The 25471-nt window shown below is 41.7% G+C and overlaps 2 protein-coding genes across 7 annotated transcripts in view; one reads left to right on the forward strand and one right to left on the reverse strand.

Moving 5' to 3' along the window:
• On the reverse strand, positions 1 to 18800 carry DAD1 (defender against cell death 1). Of its 2 annotated transcripts, none has more exons than XM_014856350.3 (3): positions 18205 to 18800; positions 9011 to 9185; positions 1 to 240 (listed from the first exon to the last, which is right to left on the reverse strand). In XM_014856350.3, the coding sequence occupies exons 1-2, from the start codon at positions 18527 to 18529 to the stop codon at positions 9055 to 9057; spliced, it is 456 nt and encodes a 151-aa protein (XP_014711836.2). In that variant the 5' UTR covers positions 18530 to 18800; the 3' UTR covers positions 1 to 240; positions 9011 to 9054. The 2 variants fall into 2 exon arrangements, with proteins under 2 accessions (XP_014711836.2, XP_044621246.1); XM_044765311.2 differs by lacking the exon at positions 1 to 240 and adding an exon at positions 6719 to 7064 and having other exon boundaries at positions 18205 to 18520.
• Positions 18583 to 25471, forward strand: part of ABHD4 (abhydrolase domain containing 4, N-acyl phospholipase B) — a 24550-nt gene continuing 17661 nt past the window's right edge. Inside the window, exons 1-2 of one of the 5 annotated variants that reach the window (XM_070504031.1) lie at positions 18583 to 18701; positions 19322 to 19452. The gene's annotated coding sequence lies outside the window, so the exon portion shown is untranslated. The other 4 variants (XM_070504029.1, XM_070504030.1, XM_044765303.2 and 1 more) reach the window with 4 other exon arrangements.

The raw sequence follows: 25471 nt of genomic DNA on the forward strand, positions 1-25471 counted from the left end.
AAGGAGTGGCATGGAGCTTTTTAATGTGGAGGGAAAAAGGTTACAATTAATGAAGGCAGAGGTCGTGTTAACAGATGCTCAATACAAAGTTGTTCTGACACGGAAGCCAGGGAACTTCTCTGGGCTCCCCACCTGCACACCAAATCAGAGGCGGCAGCAAGTGTAAATCTGAAGAACATCCATGTGTCCAACAAGCTGCCATCTCAAGAGCTCTTCTCCAGGGGAAATCAAAAAGTGAACCTAAAAGAAAGCAGCAGAAACGTAAGAAAAGATATCCAAAGTTTTAAAAATGTCTCATGATACTACAGACAGGGCCCCAGATCCTTCAATCTAAATTCTAAACCCACAAAGACAGGGGGTTCCCAAATTCTGGACAGTATTTAAGTCAGGCTAGAACAACCAGAATAAAGCAAGTATTTTTCACAGAACATTTTATAGAGGTATCCATAAAAATTAATGTTCAAATCTGAATTCTAAGCACAGCACAGCAAAACTGAGTAGGAATTGTAGACCTGGGTTCTAACTGTAGCTCTGCAATTAATTAGCTGCGTGACTTCACACCAGTCACTCTGAGCTCTCTGGCCCACAAACTCTTTGAGGTAAGGGGGTTGCAGTTTAGCCTAAAGAGCTTTTCGGGATTTAGAGAGCTCATAAAACACTAAATTCCAGTTCTGTGGGGGATGGAGGAAGGAAGAATTCAAGAGAGAAAATAGGGAAAAATTTCCAATCTCAAATTTAACAAAGGAGCGAACCAGAAAATAATTTCATCCTCATGTAAAGATAAGGTTATTTTTGGCAAGAAGAAGGTGGAGAATAACTCCAAGAGAAGTGGCCACGTTGCTGCTAGAGTCAGAGGGGACTGGGAGCTGTGAGTAGTGAGGGGGAGCCCTGCCCCGCAAACACAGCCTTCCTTTCCAGGCCCCCCAGGAAAGCTGCTCACCTGGTGTGCTCCAATATGGGTGCGGCCAAACAGTGACCCCTTGGCCCTAGGGCCTCCATCTCTAGCCATTAGCAGCCAATTTTCCTGCCCTGTGTCATAGAAATGCTGTAATCTTCTCTGTGAGTCAGGACTTGAAAAAGGTAGAGAAACATTAGCTTTCAGAAGAGCTGAGTTAGGCCTTCAGGTGAAAGGGCACCACCCTAGTCTGTGCATTGGTTCAAGTGACTGGAGATTCCAGCATCAGAGCTTAAAGGAAAGATCTTAGCCTTCCAGCCAGAGTGCTTTTATTTCCCTAACAATGGTATTTAGAGAAACGTCACATAATTGCAGAACATTCCTGCATCAGTGGGATTGTGAGAAATGTGTAAAAGAGCAAAAACAGGGAAGAAAAAGTGTTCACAGTGCCAAACAAGAACAAACAGACCTACTAAAACACATCTATTCACTCCATCAAATTTATTAAAGCACACTGACAAAAGCCTATGAACTACTGTAACACATCAGTTCTAATGGCCAAGGTGAGAGAGGACTACAGCACAAGGCCAGTTCAGTGAAGAGCCTTGACGCATTTAGAATTATAAAGAAATCTTAGTTTAGTACAAAAGCCAAGTTTTGACATTCTATGATATTAAAATATTTAAATCTAAGACATGCGGACCGGCCCAGTGGTGCAGGGGTTAAGTTCACATGCTCCACTTCGGCAGCCTGGGGTTTGCCAGTTCGGATCCCAGATGCAAACTCACGCACCACTTACCAAGCTATGCTGTGGCAGGCATCCCACATATAAACTAGAGGAAGATAAGCACGGATATTAGCTCAGGGCCAATCTTCCTCAGCAAAAAAAAAAAAAAAAAAAAAAAACTAAGACATTGGGGCTGGTCCATCTAGAAACATAAATGACTCATGAAAGAAAGTCTCTTTGATAGTGGTTTTCAGAAAATTCTATTTACAAAGATCTGCTCCCCTCTTTTAAAGCAAAAATATATTTACCAGACAGTATTCTAAAAGCAGAGGCTCTAAGATTCTTTGAAATGTTAGCTCAACAAAATTGGACTATTCAACAGCTTAGAAGAATGGTTTCAACTGCTAACCAGGGTTTAAACATTTCAGGAAACTGACTAATAAAATTTCCTCCCAATACTGAGACATGCAAAATGGAAGACACCTACTGAGAAAAGTTAGCATGACTTCTTCAGTCTACCTCACCCATGCAGAAAAGACAGTGCCATTTGATCAGTCTGTTCTAATCATCTTAAAAGAACGCAAGGCACGACACAAAGAACTGTTAAAAATAATCACTCTCCATATAGATACAAAAGATAATGCCAGACAGGGTCATTTCTATTTGGAATCTGTATTCTTCTCCAGCACCGTCTCTATTCAGACACTAGCACTGAGCAGATATGCTCAACTACTGATTTTCCTTCAAATCCATCTCATCCTGGATCCTAGTCACCAAATTAAAACTGAAATTAGAGAAAATGTGAATCAAAGACCATTCTGCAGAAATTCTACGTTCAGAGCTCAATTTGAATCAATACAACTTTAGATGACATGGACCATATATTTCTAAAAATGGAAGGAGCTTTCAAGATCAGCTAGTCTGGTCCTCTCATTTTACAGATGAGGAAACTATAGCCTGAGAGTCTGACAGCTCTGTCCAGAGCTGTGCTGTCCAACACTGTAGCCACTAGCCAGAGATGATGATTTAAACTTAGTTAAAATTAAAAATTCAGTTCCTTGGTCATCTAGTGACATTTCAAATGTTCAACAACCACATGTGGCTAGCGGCTAGTGAACTGGGTAGTGCAGACTTCGAACATTTCCACGTTACAGAAAGTTCTACTGGACACTGCAGGTCTGGGGTCCCCCTCTCTGGATCAAGTCAGGTCTCCTGATCTGCATTCTCCTGCATTTCTTCCAGATCATATTAAAGATGACTGACTTTGTAAAAACATTTCAGATAGCCTGTCTTCAACCTTTCTTATCAACCTCTCCTAAGTTTTTGTTTTACCCATTAAAAAAAAGTTTTGTTTTGTTTTGTTTTGTTTTTCGGTGAGGAAGACTGGTCCTGAGCTAAGATCTGTTGCCAGTCTTCCTCTTTTTGCTTGAGGAAGATTGTCCCTATGCTAAGATCTGTGCCAATCTTCCTCTATGTTGTATGTGGGATGCCTCCACAGCATAGCTCGATGAGCAATGTGCAGGTCTGAGCCCAGGATCCGAACCTGTGAACCTCAGGCTGCCGAAATGGAGCACATGAACTTAACCACTATGCCACCAGGCCAGCCCCGTTAATATTTTTAATGAAAACTTTCTAACAAGAAGATGCATATATTCATCATCCAAAAGTCTTTGAACATAATAAAGAGGAAGGAATATAAAACTTTGGAGTCAAAAATGTCTGTCATCAAGTTCCTATTCAGTCACTTATTACTTCCAGGGCCTAGACAAGTCGACTTAAATTTCACCAAGGTTTCATTACCTCCTGTGTAAAATGGGAAGGCCACTATTTGTCTCCCTCCATCACAGGGCAGGCCATGAAGATCACATGCATTAATGCGTGTCAAAGTGTACATGGACTGTATGAGTCCTGCAAGCCTGGTAAGGTGAAAACTGTAAAACATTTTACAAATGTCTAGTTTCGCAAAAGGGCTTATACAAACGTTGTGCATTTGTTATAGAGTCACACTTTACTTTCCACTTCCTATGAATGGATGATGGGCATCTGATAATATGTATAAAAGGCAACAATTGAAGAAAAAAAGAAAAAAGCAAAGCTCAACTGAGGATCCACACAAACAGCCTGATCCTCCTCAAACACAATGGGAACTATCAAGAATTCTACTAATCAGAGGCTTTAACAGCTGCAAGAGACTCACGAGCATCAAGGCCAATCCCCTCATCGTGCAGATGGGGAAACTGGGCCTCACGGGCAAGCTTATTTGTCCATCCAACCAGTTAACACCAGAGCAATATCTACAATGCAGGTCATCCGACTTCTAGTCTCATGCTTGTGCCCACCCCACAGCCCCTCATATGAAGTTTTTCCTTGGCTTCTTTCTTCCAAAGCGCTTTCCATGTCTTAGCATCCACCTAAGTAATGACATAGCTATTTTACACAGCATTTTCTTGCAGTTGAAAATGATCCATTTATTCATACACTCATTTAATAAACACCCACGGTGACTGTTAGCTCTGTGCTAAGCCCTGAGGTCCCTCCCCTCAGGGAATTTAAGAGTCCAGTGGGAGAGACAGGAAAGTGAATGAACAGTTTCCTAACAATGTGGTAAGTGCCATGTTAAGGGCATGCACAGAGGACACGGGTGCCCTGAGAAGATGCTCCTATGCAACCTGGGGGAGAGATGGCTTGAAGTAGGAATCATCCAAACGGCAAGGACGGAGAAAATAAGGGAGGGAGTTAGGGCAGCAATGAACTTCATAAACACAAATCTATTTGATATTATCTCTCTTTTTCCTTTTTTTTGATCGCTTTAAATGGACCAAATACAAAATACAGATCAATCGCCAATTAGAGAGCCACGTTTTGGGGTTTTTTTTAGTAAATAAAATACGCAGATTCAAGATTTTAAGAGTAATAGGTAAAGAATTAATCTCGCCCTCTAACCGGGGAGGAATGGTGTTGAAAAAAAGATTATAACGTGCTTAACTGAAAATATTTTCTACAAATTTAGAATAGTTCCCTTTTTGAGAACTCATTTGGTGGCTAGACCTAATTCAATATAAAGTGAAAGGTCAAAGAGAAAATGAAATAAAAACTAAACAGCCCCTCAACAAAAATTAAAGATTACTGCCAACGGGAGGTCATGTTGGGAGCAAAAACAGGTCTAGAGTGAACCAAAAGGGGAGCTCTTAAACTGACAAGAAAAGGAAATAAAGGGAAAAGTCCGGGTCTTTGTGCACAGTCTTCCCTGTGTAACAAAACCCTGGGGACACTTGAAGGTTGCATGCCCTTTGGTGCCTAACTCAACACTGCCCACTTCTGGCCAGAATGTAAAGCAACCCCCACCCAGCTTCTTAGCCCACTTGGACCTCTGCTGCCCTCCTGTGACTAGAAAGAAACTAGGTTTTATCACAAAGGTATCAGTGGTTTCTTCCCCCAAACTCAACCTCTACGCTTTGTAGCACATTCTCTCAGCCTATGAAATGTACAGTCCACTAGGTGGCAGTAGAGCCTAAAGAATAATATTTAGATTCCCTTCCAGAGGTAATTTTCTAGATTACTGTACTTTGATGAATTCGAAATGCCAGCAGCAATTGCGTGTTTGTGAACAATACTGTTTGTCAGTTATGTTCTGCCCGGCCCCAGAGCCCCCTTGCTCCAGCCAGGATTAAACACTACGAATATTAAAGACCTGTGGCTTCCATTATAAAAACAAAGCACACTGACAAGGCTTTAGCACAAACATTTGGCTAACAATCTCCCCCAGGCAGAGCACACTTCCAAGCTCAAGTGTGTCCCTTTGTGCCGGGTTCACTTTCCCTCTGGATCCAGGGCCCAAGTCATCAGGAATTTTCCATCCCAAACTGTGATCCATCATAGCTAGGTCCCTCTTCTCTTCATTTCCCTTCAGAACACCTGAGATAAGCTGACATCTTTTGAAAAGAATTTCACAAAGAGACACAGAAAAACAAAACAGGAAATATTTACAGATAGTATGTAAATTTTTAAATATTCAAATCTACTGACTCAAATTAGATTTACTGCCACCTAAGCGCCAAATGCTGATCATCTTTCAGGTGTGCATGGATTCTCCCAACGCAGAAGCTCACTAGCAGCATTTTTTACTTCTGCATTTTCATGTTTATGATAATCTAAAAAATATTATGAGTCTATTCTTGACCACCGGGAGAGCCACCTATAATCAGTGCCACCAACTGAGCAGCTACCCTTTACCACAGGGTTTCTCAAACTGCCATCTTTGGACATGTTTTCAGGAGACCACAAAGTCTGAAGTTTGGAAAAGGGTGTGTTACTAAATCTAGGTTTTACAATAGTCCTGGCTGAACACACTTGCCACGAAGGAGCTCAAGTCGTACAGCAGAGGGAAGAAAGTGGAGAGGGACTTAAAGGAACTTCAGCTGAATCTACGATGTTTAATCTGTTCACTCCGGGTGGTGGCTATATCGGTGTTTGTTGTATTATTCTCTGTACTTTTCTGTATTTTTTAAATCGTCACAACAAAAGCAAAAAAAGGAAAGTAATAAGGGGGAGGACGGTGATGAAATAACTGTGGTAACTTTTTAAACACATTTCTTTAACTTTGCAATTGTTAAATACTTTATAGTAAACAATCTTAAGCAAAAATGAAGTATAAAAATTTTTTTTCAAGTCAGACTGGATTATCAGATTTATTAGTTATGAGATTTCTAGCAAGACTCTCTGAACTTCAGTTTCTCATCTGTAAATAGAATTAGCAAGGCTATCCTCATGAGATTACTTTGAAAATAAAACACAGAACAGGAAGCACTTAACCTGGCCCACAGTGAGCACTCACCATTCTTAACTTTCATATTTCTCCTTGAATAAATTTATGTTTTTAACTCCATGCCACTTGCTTTTTGCTGATTTTAAATGTTACCTCCAAATTACGCAAGCGTAGTACAGTTTCTTCTTTTTTTATACCCAACTCTCAACATACTTGGCAAGTATGGAGAATATTCAGTGTTTTGTTTTACTCTGAGTTGGTATAAATATTGAGAACTCACTTGGAAACTATTTTAAAAGTGTTTTGGCACCCTGCACATAGAACTCAGTTAGAATCACATAAAAAGGGCAAATAGACGTTTATTAAAAAACTGAGAGCAGGACAGTATAGTATATGTCAAATGAAGGATCTCCGTGAAAAAGCTCCTGGGCAGTCCACCAGAGAGAGGATTTTTCTATGAACATCCTCTCTATAGAATGATTTAACACTGCAATCTGGGACTGGACGATCTTGCTGTACCTTGGGCCCATAATTCACAGCCGAACAGGTGGCCCTGGGTTGTTAACATGGTCTGCAGTACACAGGTTCTGCTGAGCCTGCTTTTTTGTCTCTGTTTTTGTCATAATTTTGAAATACGAAGCTCTCTGCAGCAGATTCCTCCTCCAATCATGACAACCCTAGAAAATAATTTCCCATGAATTGGTATCTCCCTGAGCCTAGACAATATTCTTGAAATGTTTGCTCTGTCCCCTTCTTAAGCATACACAACTCATCTAGAAAAAATAACTTCCGAAATCTAGAGTAAGGCAATCAGAAGACTTACAACCTTCCCAGCTAGGTTACTATGAGAGAGCAAAGAGGTACTCATGATATGTGCAAGTGTAAGAAGGTCAATGGTGGGTCAGTTTTCTAGCTGTACTCAAGGAGTTATCATTGGTCAGACATGTCATCTGCTGCCTCTGCTCCCAGATGACACAGGGGCTCCCTTCTCTGGACTCCCACAGCACTCTGTTCAGATCTTCAGTGTGCCTCTAACTATGCTGTGTTTTAACTGCTATGTTTAAATGCCTTCTCCCCTAGAGATTGTTCACTCTTGAGGGTAGGAGCCACATTTTACTTTTCTTTGTATTCCCAGTAACAAGGCATTGACCGGCATGCACAAGTGGGTAGGGGGACAACTCAGGTCCTGATCAGGGCTCTAAAGAGTTCAGTTATATTAGACTAGTAGAAAGATGTGGTTCTCAAACTTTTTCACTGAAATAAACCATCTCTGTCAACTTATCACTACCAGAAATGAAACCTTACCTGAACTAACAGAACTGTTTTTGAGGCAGAATCACTAACGGAAAGGATTTATGTAACGTTATAAGTAACTGACTCATTCATGCCAGAAATTGAAGTATAGTCAGTGTCACACTACTGCATACACTTTGCACATGAGCGTATAGTCACTGTTACACTAGTGCATACACTTTGCACATGAGTGCTCTAACTCTTGCATTAGCTTTCTGATTAGTACAAAAATGACAGCTTTCCAAGAAGTGACAGAAGGCAGTTGGTCCTGGGATATGCTTCCCCAAAACAGGATAACATTCCTAAGATTCTCTTTTCTCTACCACCCAGTAACAGCAACACTAAATTTTGTAGTGGAAAAGCCAAGAAAAGAGTGCATTCATTCATCAGTAAGCTGCGTGGGGTCCTGGAAGAGCACTGGGCCAAAAGCACCACTAGACAGAGGCCCTACTCTGCAACCACTCAGCTATGTGGCCAGCGCAGGCCAGTGGATTGTTCTGGGTCTGTTTTCTCACATATAAAATAACAGTATTGCTATCTAGTTTGGAAAATACCACGTACTTCTTAGAGCTTCAGGATTCTGCTTGGGAGGGAGGGCCAGAGGGGAGGTCATACCACACATGAAGGAGAGACCAAGCAGAGAGGGCTTTTGAACTTCTGTCAATCAAAACAACTCCAGCTCCACTGGTGTTTATTTACTGAGATTCTATATGAGTTTTTTTTAGAAAAAACGAGCTCTACTGCTAGAAAAGGAAAAATGGCAAATGAACCAAACAACATCTCATCCTATACTTTAAAAGTCTTCTCCCAAGCTAATCCAACTTGCCTGTTTTATTTCTACTTTAGTGCACATATTATTAGCAAATGGCCATAGTCATTTACGCAGCATATACTGCATGTGTATCAGGTGTAAGCACTATACTAGGTACTATGGGGACAATGGTGCAGCATTTAAGTCATCTGAGATCAAAATCAGAAAAAAAATTATACAGCAAATCTCAAGACAAAACCTACAATTTATGTCTCTTCCAAGATCTCGGAGTTATTTTCACGAAGTTATTGGTGCAGAAATTAATGTATTAGCTACAGGCAAACTCTCATTTTCTGTTATCTTAATGATTTGCAGAACAGTGAGAAGAGAAGGCAACGACCAAGAGCAGCAGCACTGATGAATCATGATGATATTAATGCATACCCTGCAGACCAATGGAAAATTCTGCAAACGTCTTATCAGCAATGTGGGAACTTACCAACCATAATCAAAACCAGCCCCATGCAATTTCCATTCCTAAAATCGATATATGGGACAAGGGCTATGATCATCACTTACATTCTTCTAGTCTCCAAAGTCTCAAGTAAGTAAATGGGAATGATTCAGCCAACGAAGTTCATGACAACAAGGTGCAGGATGGTGCTGGCAAAGAGAAAATCAGCAAAGGCTCGCTCTGGGGAGATGCCTTGGAAATCCGCTTTGTTCTGTGGGTTGATCTGTATTCTCAGGCAAACTGTACAAGAAGCAAAACACAAAAATGATTACCTAGAAGTAAAAAACAAATACGACTGCTAAAGAACACAGACAACCCTATGACCTGACAATTCTACCCTAAGAGAAATGATGCCTAAGTGCATCAACAGGCATGCACAGGAACCATACCCACAAGAACCCCTAACTGGAAACAACCTAAATGTCTATCAACAGTAAAATGGAGAAATTACAGCATGTGCGTACAATAGAATATGATACAGCAATGAAAAAGAACTTTACAACATGAATTCTACAAATAGAACGTTGAACAACATAATCCAGACACAAAAAGTACATGCTGTCTAAGTCCATTTATATAAAGCTTACCATGAAGCAAAACTAATCTGTTAATACAAGTCAAGATCGTGGTTTTTATCTTTCACAGGAGGAGCGGTGAGTGGGAAGGTGCCAGCAGCAGGCCTCTAGGGTGTTGGTAATGTTTTATATCTTGGTCTAGGTGATGGCTAGATAGGTGAATTTAAAAATTCATCAAGTTGTACACTAAAGTTTTACATTCTTAATTGTTTGTTAAAGGAAAAAAAATACAACTTCTCAGAGTTAGGATAAAAACCAAAGGCTTACACAGAGAAAAATATATACATAACCAAAAAATCTTCAGAACTCTCTTAACCCTCGATTTAAGTTTATAATTGTACCTAGATTGGAAAGCAGCTGAGGCAGTAATGAAGGAACTGGTCTGAATGACAAAACATTATAAAATTACTTTCTAACAGAATGTGCATAACGTAGCAGAGATTATAAATATAAGATGCTTATCCACAAGGACCTCAAATTGTAGATAATCTTTGATCTCAAAGCTGCTTGCCTCAAAAAAAGCAAGAGACCTAAGCTAGATAACTTTGACAGAGAACTCTCCACTGTGACATTCTATACCCTTGAAGAATCCGACCTGATACATTAGCCACAGTCACCATCTGACATGAAAATACACTTTCCCGAAATATCTTTATGCCTGTGATAATGATTACACTACTTAAGAAAACCCAAATTCACGTTGGGCTAGTATCCATTCCATCACTAAGCAAGAGAAGGCAACAAACTGAGACCTAACCCAAAAGTCAGTAAACTACCAAACTACTTCTCCAGAATCCATCACCATGGCAACAGAATTTTCATTATGCTTAAAATGTAAACACAGTGGAAGCACCATTGATCTGTTCAGGCACCTGGACCCTTCAAAATATGAAGGACACTGACTAAAGCAAGGGCAACCAACTAAAATCCCGCTGTGGAGTGTACAGATTGGTTCATCCATTTGGGAGAGCATCAGGCAATAGCTATTAATATTTAAAATGTTTTGGCCTTTTGACTAAGGAATTTATCTTACAGAACAAAGACATGCTAACAGCATGTTTATAAACTTGAAAAAAAGTGAAAACAGACCAAATGTCATCAAAGGAATTATTTAAATAAATTATTCTAGACATGCAAAGAAATCCCATGCAATTACTCAAAAGAATGAGATAAATTCTCAATAGGCTGAGAGTAAAGGTATCCAAGATGTATTAAGTGAAAAAAGCCAAAAAAATTATTCCACTCCATATTCCTCTTAAAATATAGGTACATATACATACAATTATTTTCTCATTTGTTTTAGTTGGATCTAGGGAAAAATGGAGAGAAACAGAAACTAAACTATTAACAGTGGCTATTGGGGTGGAGGACGAGGGTAGAGAAGTGTTTTGGGAAATTCGAGGGGACAAAAGAAAAGAGAAGCTCCCCATGAAGATATGGTAATGAATTGATGTGTTCTCATTATCATGATCATAGTAACCCAAGTTATTTCAATGATGACATAAGAACCAGAGTCCCATGGAGATGGAAAGGTCGTCTGGAGGTCATAAAGACCAATACATAAAATGCCCAACAGGGAGTGGGGGTGGGCATGCTGGAGAGGCTCCATGAGTCACCTGGGAAGGTTTCCAAAGCACACTCACTACTTCCAGAATGTGGTAAGCCATCCCCAGTGGAGAATTACACACCTTCCAGAGGCTGTGTTATAGATAGGGGTGTCATAGCCCTCAGATGCACTGGGCTACCAAAAAGGCAAAGAATACCTGTTCAAACAGCTCCTCCACAAATGATCCTTCAGGCTCTCCCTGAGCACTTCCAAAGATGAACATCTACTACTTCCTGAGGCAGCCTCCTCCATTTAGCAGTTCTAATTTAACCTATCTCCTTAAATGTTCCTTCACCCAGCAAAATATTTACTGAGCATTCATGATGTGCCACGCATCAACTCAGGGGCTGCGAATATGGCACAGAACAAGACAGACAAGTCTGGCTCCCAAGAAATTTACATCTAACAGAAACATATAATAAACAAAAAAAACACAGCAGCCAGCCCTGTTGCTAGTGGTTAAGTTGGCACACTCTGCTTCAGTGGCCCCAGGGTTTGTGCATTTGTATCTGAAGCATGCACCTACACATTGCTTATCCAGCCATGCTGTGGAGGCATTCACATACAAAACAGCAGATTAGCAAAGATGTTAGCTCAGGGCCAATCTTCCTCACCAAAAAAGAAAAAAAAAAAGGATATAATTATTAAAAAAAAACTAGGAAATATCAGTTAGCAATATGTGTTATGAAAAAAATCAAAGTAACAAGAGAAGTGACTGGGAAGCTATTTTTTATTTAGTGATCACAGAAAGCCTCTCTAAGGTGGTGCTGTGTAAGACCAAAATTTGAAAGACAGGAGCCAAGTATGCAAAGATGTGAGCGCAGAGAAATACAGGTAGCAAGAACAATCTTGACATGTTGTAGGTATAACAGATCAGACTGACCAAACTCTACCAATCAAGGGCAAGAGAGACATGGGCCAAATCCTGTGGGGCTTTGTAAGCCTCAGTTAAGAGTATGGATGCAGCTCTAAGTGCAATGGAACAACATTTCAGAGTTTTGAGCAGATGAGTAAAATAATCTAATTTATATTTTTTAAGGATGCTGGAACTGAAATGTGGAGAGTGGTGTGCAGGGTTAAAAAAAGGAGCAGAATCACACAGGAGCCCAAAAGCTCAGATAATGGTAGTAAAAATGGAAATAAGTGAAGAGAATCAGGCTATATTTTGGAGAATACAGGGCTTGCTGATGAAATGGATGTGGGCGATGAGAGAAACCAAGGGAACAAGGAAACCTCCTAAATTTTTGGCTTCAACAACTCAACCAATGCACTGTGTACTGACTGGTGAAGAGGCGGACAGCTGGGCAGGAAGTTTCAACCTAGAGGTGCACATATCAGACATGAAGTGAAGATGTCAAGTGGGCAACTGGATTTACTAATTTGGAATTCAGGGGACAGGTCAGAACTAAAAATATAAATGTTGTAGCTGTAGCTATATAGATATTATTTAAATTCACCTATGGAAGAAATACAAATAAAAGGGATCTAGAACCATGCCCTCAGACAGAGAAGCACCTAGCACAAATAGTAGGAAGGAAAAACCAATAAGGTGAGAAGGAACAAGGAACAACCAAGAGAGTGTAGTGCTCAAGAAGAAAGTATTTTATGCAGAAGGAAGCAGCCAACCATGTTAAATGCTAAATGTTCTGAGCATCCAGATAAGGTGAAGCAAGTGGCCACTAGACTTGGCAAGATGGCAAGAGTAGTTTCACTGGACTGCTGGGGATAGACCACCACCAAGAGTGAGTTAAGGAATCGATGGAAAGTAAGAAAGCAGAAACAGCAACTATTCTTTGAAGCAATTCTGTGATGATAGAGAAGAAATGGAATGGTAGCTGGAGGGGTATCTGAGGTCAAACGAATTTTTTTTTTAATTGGACCTTATTAGAGCATATTCGTATGATGGGAATGATCCAGTAGAGACAGAGAATGGAGGGATGGCTGCAGAAGCTGAGTCTCTGAGTGAGCAAGAGAAGACTGGATCCTCTGCACAAGGGAAGGAACTGACTTTTAATAAGAGAATGACACATCACCCACCATCACAGGAAGCAAGTCAGAGCACAGGTACAGGTGCAGGTGGGCTGCTGAGATTCCTTGGTGGGATGAAAGGATTCCTGACTACCTCTTTTTTAGTGAGAAGATAAAGCAAGATCATCGAGTGAGAATAAAGGAAAAGAAGAAATATAGAAGAGAGTGAAGAGAAAAGTTATGAAGTATATTTTGGAAAAGTATCAGGAAAGTATTATAGGACCACTGGGCATGGATGACTGCCCATCTGTGTTCCTATTCTTGCCAATATTCTCCATCACAGCACTATATCCATATTTACTTGTCTGTATCTCCCACTAGATTATAAACTCTGTGAGACTAGAGACCAGGCCAGCCCTGATGGCCTAGTGGTTAAAGTTTAGCGATCTCAGCGCTTCAGCAGCTTGGGTTCGTTTCCCAGTTGTGGAACCATACCACCCATCTGTCAGCTGCCATGCTGTGGTGGCAGCTCACACAGAAGAACTAGAAGGGCATACAACTAGGATATACAACCATGCACTGGGGCTTGGGGGAGGGGAAAAAAAGAAAAAGGGGAAGATTGGCAACAGATGGTAGCTCAGGGCAAATCTTTCCCTAGATAGAAAAAGAGAGAGACAGAGACTAGATACTATGTCTGTGTGTTTCACAGTTGAATCCTCAGTACCCTGGCAGAGAACCTGGAACATAATTCCTCAGCATTCCTTAAATTATTATAGCCATGCTTACAATTTAACTCATACAGTGTTAATCACTAAGGATGCAGAGATGAAAGGCAGCCCCTACCCTCAAGGGCTTCACATTGCAGAGGGAAGACAGACATGCAAACAAATAGAGCACAATATCAAAGTGCCATCTCTCGCTCTCCGAGACACCGAGACACACACACACACACACACACACACACACACACACACACGAGGTGAAACAGGAATATAGGAGAACAACCTAAACCTGCTAGGGACTCAAGGAAGGATTCCAAAGGGAAGCAGCACTTGAGCTGTCCAAGAAGTGAAGGAATGTTCCAGGCAGCCAAGCAAAGATAAAACAGCTTGAGACAACATGGCATGTTTAAAGAATAACAAGTAACTCAATAACGCTGGAGTATAAAGTACAGAACAGGCAGAGGCAAGAGATGAAGCTGGAGATACGGACAGGACCAAATCAGGAAAGAGCTTGTATGCCATGAAAAAAATTTTAATTTTTCATTGGGAACCACAGACAAATTTTATGTGGGTAGTGGCAATCAGATTTGCAAGTCAAATCAAACCTACAAATATAGTGAAAGATGGACTGGAAGGAGAGAGACCAGAGGGTGGAAGATCAGTAAGGAAGATTACAGTAGTCTAAATAAAAGATATTGAGAGCCGGAGTCACTGAGGATAAAGAAGTAGCAATGGATACAAAAAGAGATTTAGAAACAGGACTCTCCGGCACATGGTTGGCAAATTTCCAATCTCTTGGATCACAGTTACGGGAGATAATAAAAAGGCCCATAAATCTGACAGATAATTCCCAAAGAAATTGTGGACCCCAGTCTGCACAGCCTAATAGCTCCTATGAGATAGAAAACATTCTGGATTAGGCCTCCTTGCCTTTCAAATTCAAACTGCTTTTGGATTTGTAAACTAGGGAGAATTACTTTTTTTTTAATCCGAAATTGTTTCGTACATGCTAGGGAACAGAATAGACCAAAGTTCTGAAGTGACTTAACAACTGATTTCAAGATCAAAGACTTAAAGACAGTCTTTTTTTTTTTTAAAGATTGGCACCTGAGCTAACAACTGTGGCCAATCTTTTTTTTTTTTTTTTTCCTGCTTTATCTCCCCAAATCCCCCCTGGTACATAGTTGTTTATCTTAGTTGCAGCTCCTTCTAGTTGTGGCACATGGGACGCCACCTCAACGTGGCCTGACGAGCGGTGCCATGTTCATGCCCAGGATCTGAACCAGCGAAGCCCTGGGCCACCGCAGCGGAGCACACGAACTTAACCACTCAGCCACAGGACCGGCCCCTAGAGACAGTCTTAATGTTTTCCACTTATCCCTCCTAACCAGCACTTTAAATGAGCAGAAAGAGGGATTTCATTAGGTAGAAAAGGAAACTAGAAGGGCTGCCAACCCTGGAATGTCACTCTGAAAAAGGGACAGATGTCCTCCTCTAGAGACATCTAACCACAAGATAAACAGTCAGCTGCCGAGGACATTAAATCTGTCTGGAAGAAGAAAAATACGCTACCTCTGACGTCCTTTTAAAGCCTACTATACTGTACACTGTTCATCCAAAGATTTCTCAACCGCTATTTTCTACCTCTGGCTCCTTCTTGAAACCATGGGCAAGCCTCCCAGCCACGAGGGAATAGAAGAAAATAACACCAGGCTTTTTAAAAGTGTAGTGCATTCTACATTAGTTTAAAATGTACTGATCAATTTCCAAAGAGCATATGCTAAATTAACACATGCAGAAGGAATGGAGACAGACTGCCAAAAGGAAATTAGGGAACCACACAAAAGAACTTTTCCCTCCAATTTATCCTACATGCTAACATCAATTTTAAGTCTTTCCCTTACTCAAATCTTAAAAAAAAAAATCCTTAGATGTTTCCCTATTACCTAAAGTATAAAATTCAAAGTCCTTGGCCTGGCACTCAAAACTCTAGCATCCAGCACCACCTAATCCTTCAACACAATCTCCTACACTACCGTTTCTCAGCCAAGCTGGCCTCCTCTCTGGTCTTCCAATAGGAAACAAAACACAGGGAAGTTAGAAACCCCAGCACCATAAATAGGTACAAGGCTTCCCTTCCAAACAATCTGAACAAAGGATAAACTCCAAATTTCAAATTTCCCATTAAAACCAGTCTCTAGGTGAGGATCTGGGCTAACAAATGGCAGAGGAAGTAGGATTTAGGAAGGTCGATGCTGTCAAAGAAATGCAAACGATAATGTGCCTTCTGTGACAACTATGAACTGTCATAAATCTTTTCTTTTCCAGAAGTAACTTTCAGTTCTCTGACCTAATTACTGGTTATGTAACAGTTTTGGAAATCCCAATCCCCCATACTGACTCCACTATTAAAGTGCCCTTTCACTAGGCATTCCCTTCATTGACAAGCCATTGGCTTCTCATTGGGGAGAAGAGGAAAGAGTCTGCCAATTCAATTTTAGCCACAACTGTCTCAAAAACAGGATTTGGCATAAGGAAAAACTATCTGCTCAAAAAAACGTTCTGGCTTTAGCCCTGATGGCCTAGTGGTTAAAGTTTGGTGTGCTCCACTTCAGCCACCTGGGTTCAGTTCCTGGATGCAGAACATGCCACTCCTCTGTCAGTAGCCTTGCTGTGGCGGTAGCTCCCATAGAAGAACTAGAAGGACTTACAACTATACATAACTATGTAATGAGGCTTTGATGGGGGGAAAGGAAGAAAAAGAGGAAGATTGGCATGAATGTTAGCTTAGGGTGAATCTCCCCCTGAAAAAAAAAACTGGCTTTATCACACTAATAATCTACAACTCAAGTCCACAGCCACACTTCAGCGACTACACTCTCCCATGTAGCCCTCAGGAGTCATTCTTATGAAGCCAGGGTGACTTCAGCATGGAGTAGCCTTCTTTTTCTTAATCAGCTTTCAGGCCCCGCCCTACTCCTACTCTTTCCAGATCTGGAAGACAAAAATCATCAAACAAAATTCACCAGAGGTTCTCAAGATTCTTTCTCCTGCCTTGCTAATAAGATTCTTAGTCATGAGCAGTATTTGAGGGGAGGGAGGGAGAGTGTGGAGTAAAGAGCAGAGTGTGTCTGATGATGGTAACATATCAACTCCTGAAGGCCAGGACGACGCCAGAGAACGAGATCTTGGTCATCTAAGACAAATTTCAAAGATGATAATAAAGCATCCAATCAACAGGCTAACTCTACAACTCCAGACCAGCCTAGTGCACAAGCCACTAAGTCCTTAGGCTTATTTTAAGTTCTGAGAAAGAGAGATGGTAGAGTATCTCTGGTGTGAATCTGAAGTAGTCATGTGAATGTGTAACAAGCATTCTATAGGTCTATAACTTAAGTTGTAATGAAGTCTCCAGACAATTCTAACGCCGTATTTTGTCTGTGCCCCAACTAGACTGCAAATTCACTGAGGACAAGGAACACAATATACCTGATGTATTCCCAAAGCTTTTACTGTAATACTTTGTGTTACATTCAAAATATAACTAATGGCCTGACTGATGATGATCATGCTGGGAAAAAAACATGAATTCTGGCATGTTTTCAAAGTCAATGGAGCAGGTGATACCAGCGCCTGGAAAGGTCCGTGTTGTGGCGGCCACCTATAAACTGGAGAGGCTAACACTCCCTGGGCCAAGCCTGGACTCAGTAGTCATTGACTCCCTGTTGAGCAAGAAAGGTTGGATTTTGGCAAAAATTTATGGAGACAGTTCTCATTAAATATGGCAGTCTACAAGGTATCAAATGCTGGGAATCAGAAAGAATAATAAAGCTAAAACAGAACTATGTGAAGAAAAACTGAGGTCAGGATAGTGAGACAGCTTCATCCACAAGAAATAATAGGAGAAATAAAAGTCAAAGTCAAGCAAAAGATGATTCAACAAGCAAAGCACCGATATTTACATTTCCTACACTGTTCACTGAAATGCTTCACTGAAGGTCAGCAGTGATTAGGTCAAGGTGAGAGAGAGATTCCAGAGTTGGGTTTTCCGTTTTACAAGTCTACCAACTTTAAAGGTGTTTTAAAGCTAAGAGAAAGCCGGAACGGAGTTTTCCCTGGACCCATACGAAGTGAAGTGGATCACCAGGCTGAGCAGCAGCATGAAGGTGGCTTCTTTAGAGATTTAAATCCAGGTTCTAGGCCGATGTTTGGCATTAGGCATGTGACAACCTTTTCTGAGCCTCGATTTCCCCATCACAGAAAGAGGGCAACGTAGGCTCCGTTCATAACTTCACCAGGCGGTGGTGTGACACAAAAGAGAAGAGTACTGTGGGAACAAAAGCAGCGCAAAGTAACACATTATTATTGCGATTACTTAGAGTCATTACCCGCTAGGATGAAGCTCCCCACACAAGAGATGAAGCCCGAGAGAAAAGAGTTGAACGGGAAGGTCCCCACGAGGAGACAATAACCGAACTGCAGCGCCCCGGTCAGCAGTATATACAGCAGGTACGCGTCCAGCAACTTCAGACGCTGAGGAGTGGAGCTCAAGTACTCTTCCAAGAACCGCGAAATGACCGACACTACCGACGCCGACATGACTACTCGTTCGGTACTCGGGCCGGCGCTCCAAACTCCCAGCAGACCCGACCACCACACCGGATGTAGTGTTTGCGCATGCGCACCGCTGTAGCCCAGCTCCGGCCCTCCCATTTGCCACTTTGCGCAGGCGTAGAGGCAGGCCAAAGGTGAAACAACTAATGCGCAGACGCAGAATATATCTACAGAATGCGAACTACAGCCCGAAAAAGCTATTGCGCCTGCGCAAAAAGTTTGTCCCTGGGCCGGAGACGTGTACTTTTTTTTGTCCTGTTTCCGCTACCAGGTTGGTACGCCCACGGTTGCTCTGGCAACAAGCTACTTTGGGAGGAAGAAGAGGAGAGGTTTTACAGCGTACAGCGTAGCTACCCGAGGCTTCCGTTTCTGTTTGGTCTGCCTGCATCTTCAAAGATTAACTGTTTGGATCTGCTTTGAGGCAATTCCTGGCGCTCCTGGGGTTCAGTACTGGCTCGGCCCCAATTCTCGTAAGGACGCTGACTGCAGATACCTGTCCCGGATCATTAGAGCAAATCAAGTTCCCCCGCAGTGAGAACCACAGCAGCCAATCACTGTGCAGGCTCCAGTTCAGACTAGGTTATTGAGGGAGGGAGGAGCGGGGCAGGGGGAGGGAGTTTGACCTCTACCGGGCCCTGAACTGGACTCGGGATCTGGCGCTAGGGGCGCTGACGAATAAGCGCGGTAGAACCTAAGGCCGCAGGTGTTCTATTTATTCAGCAAACGTTTATTGGGCACCTGAAGTCCTCGGGACCGACGGTGTGCTAAATTGTAGGTACCCTCAGGGGAATCAGATACCGTCTTAAAAGATCCGCAGGTGACGGAAGGGGAGGGTAGAATGGGGGAGAGGGACAGTCGATTAAAGTGCACAGTGTGTGTGATCAAATTTAGCAGGCTTCTACTCCCAGGCTGACATCTTGAACCCGGTGTGATAATCCAGGATGTCAGCGCTGAAAGGCCCGCAAGAGCATTCCTGGTCCAAACCCTACCGCCTCCAACTCATTTTGCAGAGGAAACTGAAGGTTTGAGCTTTTGTATTTAAAAGTAGGATTAGCTACTTATATTTAGCATTTTAGCTTTTTTAAAAAAATAGTGTCCACCTTAGTTTCTGGCTTTTGCTTCCCTTTTAATTTCACATGCATCTGACCTTCCAGGCCTAGTTCATGTCACCTTTTAGCTGCAAGTTGCACATAACCAGGTTTATTAATAAATTTGAACCATCCTAGGTACTGAAGCAAAATTCCTGAAACAGCAAGTGAACGACAACGTTCCTTCATTTTCACTTTTTATTTGTGTTTAAACTGGAAGCTGTATTAGCCTCAACAAATGTACTGGTGAGCAAAGCCTTGCTTAGCTTCTAGAAGGAAGAGGAATAACCCATGTCCTCAGAAAGATTTACAATGTATTTGAAGAGATGTATTCATATTCACACCCATGGAGATTTGCTCTGCTATATGAACTTAAGTTCAGCCTAAACTCTTATGTTGCTGAGAAAAAAAAAAAAAGAGCGAATAACCAGGCCAGTTCCTATCTGAATATAATAAGGCAAGAAGCATCAGTTTCTCTGACAAGTTGAACCTTTCTCCCTGCCTCATCAGCAAGTAGGAGGGTAGCTTCCTCACCAGTATTCAACTTCAAACTTTAAAAGCTGGGCTGATGCCTTTTAATCATTCAGGAGTGGATTCCTTAGGGGAGTCTATTCCGTCAGCTAGGCTCTTTCCAGCAGTTTCTCCCTTCTGTTTTGTCTGTCTTTGATCGAGGTCGACGATCATCATTAGCATCTAAGCAGGAACTCCCAAAGGGGGAAAGCAGAAGAGATGAAAAACATCAGATTCACTTACTGAATGCATCTTTTTCTGAGACCTGCAAAGTCAAACACCTAGTCTGGACTACTAACACAGCAAGAAAAGGCCTTGTACTGTGTTCAGTTTATGATTCTATAATCATTGAAACATTTTTGACTGATGTGTCAATAGGAAATTGCTAATACTAGCCTTAGTTTCGATAGTTTGTCAGAATATTAGTATATGTAAAAATTCATGTCCAGAGTATGATATATCCATGAATGTATACATGATATATTCATGTCCAGAGTGGATAGAGTGCAGGCTTGAACCTTGATTCTGCTGTTTACTAGTTGACTAATCCAAGATGATGAATTAGTCTGACAGCCTCATTTCCTTCTCTATAAAATGGAAATAACTAACAATACCTGGATCATTGGAATGCTGTGAGGATTAAATGAGATAATGTTAACGTTAAGCACTAACGTAATACTTGACATATAGTAAATGTTTGCTTTTTTTTTTTTTGAGGAAGATTAGCCCTGAGCTAACATCTGCTGCCACTCCTCCTCTTTTTGCTGAGGAAGACTGGCCCTGAGCTCACATCCGTGCCCATCTTCCTCTACTTTATATGTGGGCTGCCTATCACCGCACAGCTTGCCAAGCAGTGCCATGTCCACACCCAGGATTCCAACTGGCGAACCCCAGGCCACAGAAGCAGAACGTGCGCACTTAACCGCTGCACCACCAGCTGGCCCAGGATTCATTAATCCTGGTAATTTCTATGTCTGCTTCCCCTGTTATTCTGAATAATTAAAAGTTGGGCAAACCTCAGAGCCTCAATATTTTGGGCATGCAAAAGATGGAGGGACTGCAATGCAGATGGCTCTCAGGGTAAATATATAATTTGAAGCTGAAGTCAGAGTAGATCTTAGGAGCTGTATGACTAAAACACTGATGGAGAGGAAAAACTGATTTCCTTCTATCCTCAAGTTCACTAGCCCTGTAAATGAAGCTGACAAGAGACAGATTAACAAGAGAAAACAAGCAGAGGTTTATTAACATATACATCAGACACACACACACACACACACACACACACGGGAGTACTCAGTTATGAGTAACTCAAAGGGGTGGTTAGAATTTGGGCTTATATAGCATCTTAACAAAAAAGCAATAGATTTTTAGAGAAGTGACAAGACAAAGGAAAAGGACATTGAGTTTCTAGGGCAGCTGTCAACACAAATAATCCATAACCAACCTATAAATCAAAATTGAGGTGAGTTTATTATGAGCCAGAGTGAGGATTATAACCCAAGAAGGCCTTAGAAGGCATTCTGGAGAAGCCTAGGTTTCGGTAGTCATATCGTTTTAGAACAAAGAACATACATTCAATACACCCAGGATACATTTACATCAAAATTTCAAAGAGGTATGCAGTTGCCAGTTAGCAGTCAACATGATCCTGATGTCAGGAAAGGGACTAATCTGGGCATTACCAATAGGGCATTACCAATGGGGCATAGGAGGGGAAGTGTGCATTCTTATCTTAAGAGAGGCATTCTTTAATGGATAAGCAGATGTAAAATGTATGTTTGATAGGCCATAAGTCAGGCTTTCTAGTTCAAGCTGAATCAGTTTTGAACTGGAATAGTTACCCCATATACCTCAATGTGACAATCTCTTGTCATAGCTAACTGTGGGAGGGTAAATATATGAGAGAACAAATGAAAAATAAGAGCTAGTTAGTAAACTTTGTTATGTAAATATGTCTGGTGCTCTCTCTGGGCTGATAAGGATCTAGAGTTCTGTCTTTCCTGGTAGAGAGGAATGGGGGGACACCTGTACAAATTTATGTCCTGGTTTTAGGCAAATAGGCGGAGGGCAGAGAGCTTTTCTTGTATCTGCTTCTCACTTGCCTTCAACTCAAAATAATCCTTATGCTAAAGTGGCATGTTTAGGGGTGGCATATTCTGCTATCCTTCAAAACTCAACCATCATAAAACAATGGGAGAGTGGAGAGACAAGGGGACCCCTCATGAGCAAAGGCCATGGTTTTACGGTGTGTCTCTCTACAGTAAGAAATGACATTCCTTATCAAAGGAAACACAAATCCTCCAAAGAAAAGGACCCTTCTAAAGAAAATCTCTGCGTGGGAAAGAAGAGTCCCTCTTCCAATTCTTGTCCCTTGTATTTCCACTTTCTCCTTTAGATCCTTCCTATTATTTCTCTCTACTGTAGCCTATGCCAGTTCCACTTTTTAAACTTTGGCCCCAGCATGGCCAGAACCTTCTCTCTTTATATGACATTGTTGTTGACCTTTTGAGGTAGACTCTGAGAAACTTAAACAAAAAGCTGCTTCAGGGTTTAGTAGGATTGCAGCCCAGGAACACAGATTCAAGTAGCACTCAAATTGTGTTCCCCCCATTGAAGGGAGAGGGAGTGTTTTATAGTTGTGGCTAACAAAAGCAAAGAAAAAAAAAGAGAAAGCAATGTTTTTTAACAAATTTCAGGTGCAAGGTAGTCATGGGATGAGGGTCAGTTGAAACTAGCCATTAAAACTTAGGAATGTAGGGGCTGGCCCCGTGGCCGAGTGGTTAAGTTCGCGCGCTCCGCTGCAGGCGGCCCAGTGTTTCGTTGGTTCGAATCCTGGGCACGGACATGGCACTGCTCATCAGACCACGCTGAGGCAGCGTCCCACATGCCACAACTAGAAGGACCCACAACGAAGAATATACAACTATGTACTGGGGGGCTTTGGGGAGAAAAAGGAAAAAAATAAAATCTTTAAAAAAAAAAAAACTTAAGAATGTAGAAAATGACCTTTACAAGAATGAGATCTCGGTCCCAATAATCTTATCTTCCTTGAGAAGACTTGCTGATGCATTTCAGGCATCTAAGGAGTTCAAGAGTTCATCCTGAAGGAGGAATTTGTTCCTCTCCTCTCATCCTGTCCGCCTGGCTCCATTTTAGTGCCTTAACAGGAGAGACTCCATCTTTTTTCAATTCCATATCATGATATAATAAGGAGTATATATTTGGTCTTCATCCTGGGTTCCTGGTACAGACCTCCTAAAATCCTTGTAATTTCTTAAGTGATAAGAGCAATATGAGCATCTGTTCTTATAATATTTGGCTTATCCCCTGTTCCTGAAATAGCTCCAGAGCAATAAAGGTGAAAGGAGAGTCTTTTGTTCATAACAAGCCTCCTTCAACCATACTTGAGCTTATGTTAATGAAGTGACTTCTGGAAAGCCTTGTGGGGGCCTGGAATTGGCCACCCCAAGATATGTTTCTTTGGCATGAGGATTATTTGGGGCTGGTTACTTTTAATAACTGCAGACAGGAAAGCAACTGAAAAGTAGAATTTACTTACCCTTTGTAAGAGACATTTACATTGTAAAGGAAATCTCCATCTGTAAAGGTGTCTTCTTCTCTGTACTAGGAAGAAGGGGGGATGACCTTATCTCTAGAAACTCTTCTCAATGCAGAAGGCGAGGACTTAAATCTGCATAATAATCTTATTCCTGTTTATTTTGCTTGTCCGGTAACCTCCTGTAACTGACTCCCCCCACCGCCAACATCCTCCTTTGTCTTTAGCTGAGGAGGATATTTAAGATGGGGGCTTCAGCCATTTTGGTGAGTTGCTCAGTTTGCCTGAGCCTCTCCCATGTATACATGTTATAAAACTTTGTTTAATTTTCTCCTGTTATTCTGTCTCATGTGAATTTAATTCATTCTCCGGCCAGAAGAACCCAGAGAGGGTAGAGGAAATGTCTTCCTCCCCTACAGCCTCTAAGGGTGGGAGTTGGTTGCCAGAGGAGTCCACCAAGCAATGTGAGGATTGGAACTTTCAGTCTCCCGCCACCCCCATCTCTGGGAAGGGGAGAAGGGCTGGAGATTGAAATCAATCACCAATGGCCAATTATTTAATCAACCATGCCTATGTAATGAAGCCTCCATAAAAAAAAAAAAAAAACCCTACCCTAACCAAAGGGGTTCTGAGAACTTACAGATTGGTGAACATATCCAGGTTCTGAGAGGGTGACACACCCAGAGAGGGCATGGAAGCTCTGTGCCCCTTCCCCCAAACCTTACCTTATGCATCTCTTCCATGTGGTTGTTCCTAAATTGTATCCTTTTATAATAAACCAGTAATCTAGTAAGTAAACTGTTTTCCTGGGTTCTGGGAGCCATTCTAGCAAATTCTCAAACCTGGGGAGGGGGTTGTGGGAACCTCTAATTTAGAGCAAGTCAGTCAGAAGCACAAGTGACAATCTGGTCTTGTAAATGGTGTCTGAAGTGGGAGAAGGGGACAGTCTTGTGGGACTTAGCCCTTAACCTGTGGGATCTGCACTAACTCAAGGCAGTTAGCATCAGAATTGAGTTAAACTGTAAGGCATCCAGTTGGTGTCTGCTGAGAATTAGAAAATGCTTGGTGTGGGAAAATTCACATATTTGGTGTCAGAAGTGTTGTTGGTGTGAGTACAGAAAAAGAAATCGTTTTTTCTTTTACCTTGGTTTTTTTTTTTTTTTTGCAGTTAACTTTATTTGACAATCAGCAGTTAGTTCTCATCCACATTGACTGTAGGTTTTTGAAAGAGGTGACAGGCACATAGGTAACCAACGTATAGAGCTTTTTTGATGATCTTCATCCTCATTATGTTTTCTGGACAACCATACGTGGATAGGTGTGGGACATTCCTTGTTCCCTTGGCCCAGACAGCTTTGTTGTACCTGGTGTCAATTCGCACATCTGGAGTTCCCATCTTGAAGCCAGGTGTCTGAGGGTTACTGTAGATATTAAACCAATTTGCTGTTTTTCCTGTTTAACTTGAGGGATGATTCAGGGGTCTCAAGGATTGGCGAGTTTATTTTCCAGAGGATTTGTGAGATTGTTTTGTAGAAGACAGAGCACACCTTTGGGGAGGTTGCAATGGCCCTCAGCCCTCCCTCGTTGAATTTCCCAGGGCCTTATAGGGAGTGACCTCTTTGTTTCCCGAAGCTCCTCCTGCCAAGCCCCTTAGCTCTACAACACCCCCTGCTTTCTGTTCTTGGGGAGGTGGATCTGAGTGAACCCGCCTCCCACCTACTCGTTTTGGCCAATTCGAATAAATCTTTCTCCATCTCCAAGCATCGATGTCTAAGTGTTTGGTTTGCTGTGTATCAGGCACACGTACTTGAGATTAAGAGGTTCAGTATCAATCTCCTTTATGGCAAATTTCTGGATCTCTGAGTGCCCTTCTTCTTGCCACCC

The sequence above is a fragment of the Equus asinus genome, chromosome 2 (genome assembly GCF_041296235.1).
Source record: "Equus asinus isolate D_3611 breed Donkey chromosome 2, EquAss-T2T_v2, whole genome shotgun sequence".
Classification (NCBI taxonomy): Eukaryota; Metazoa; Chordata; class Mammalia; order Perissodactyla; family Equidae; genus Equus; species Equus asinus.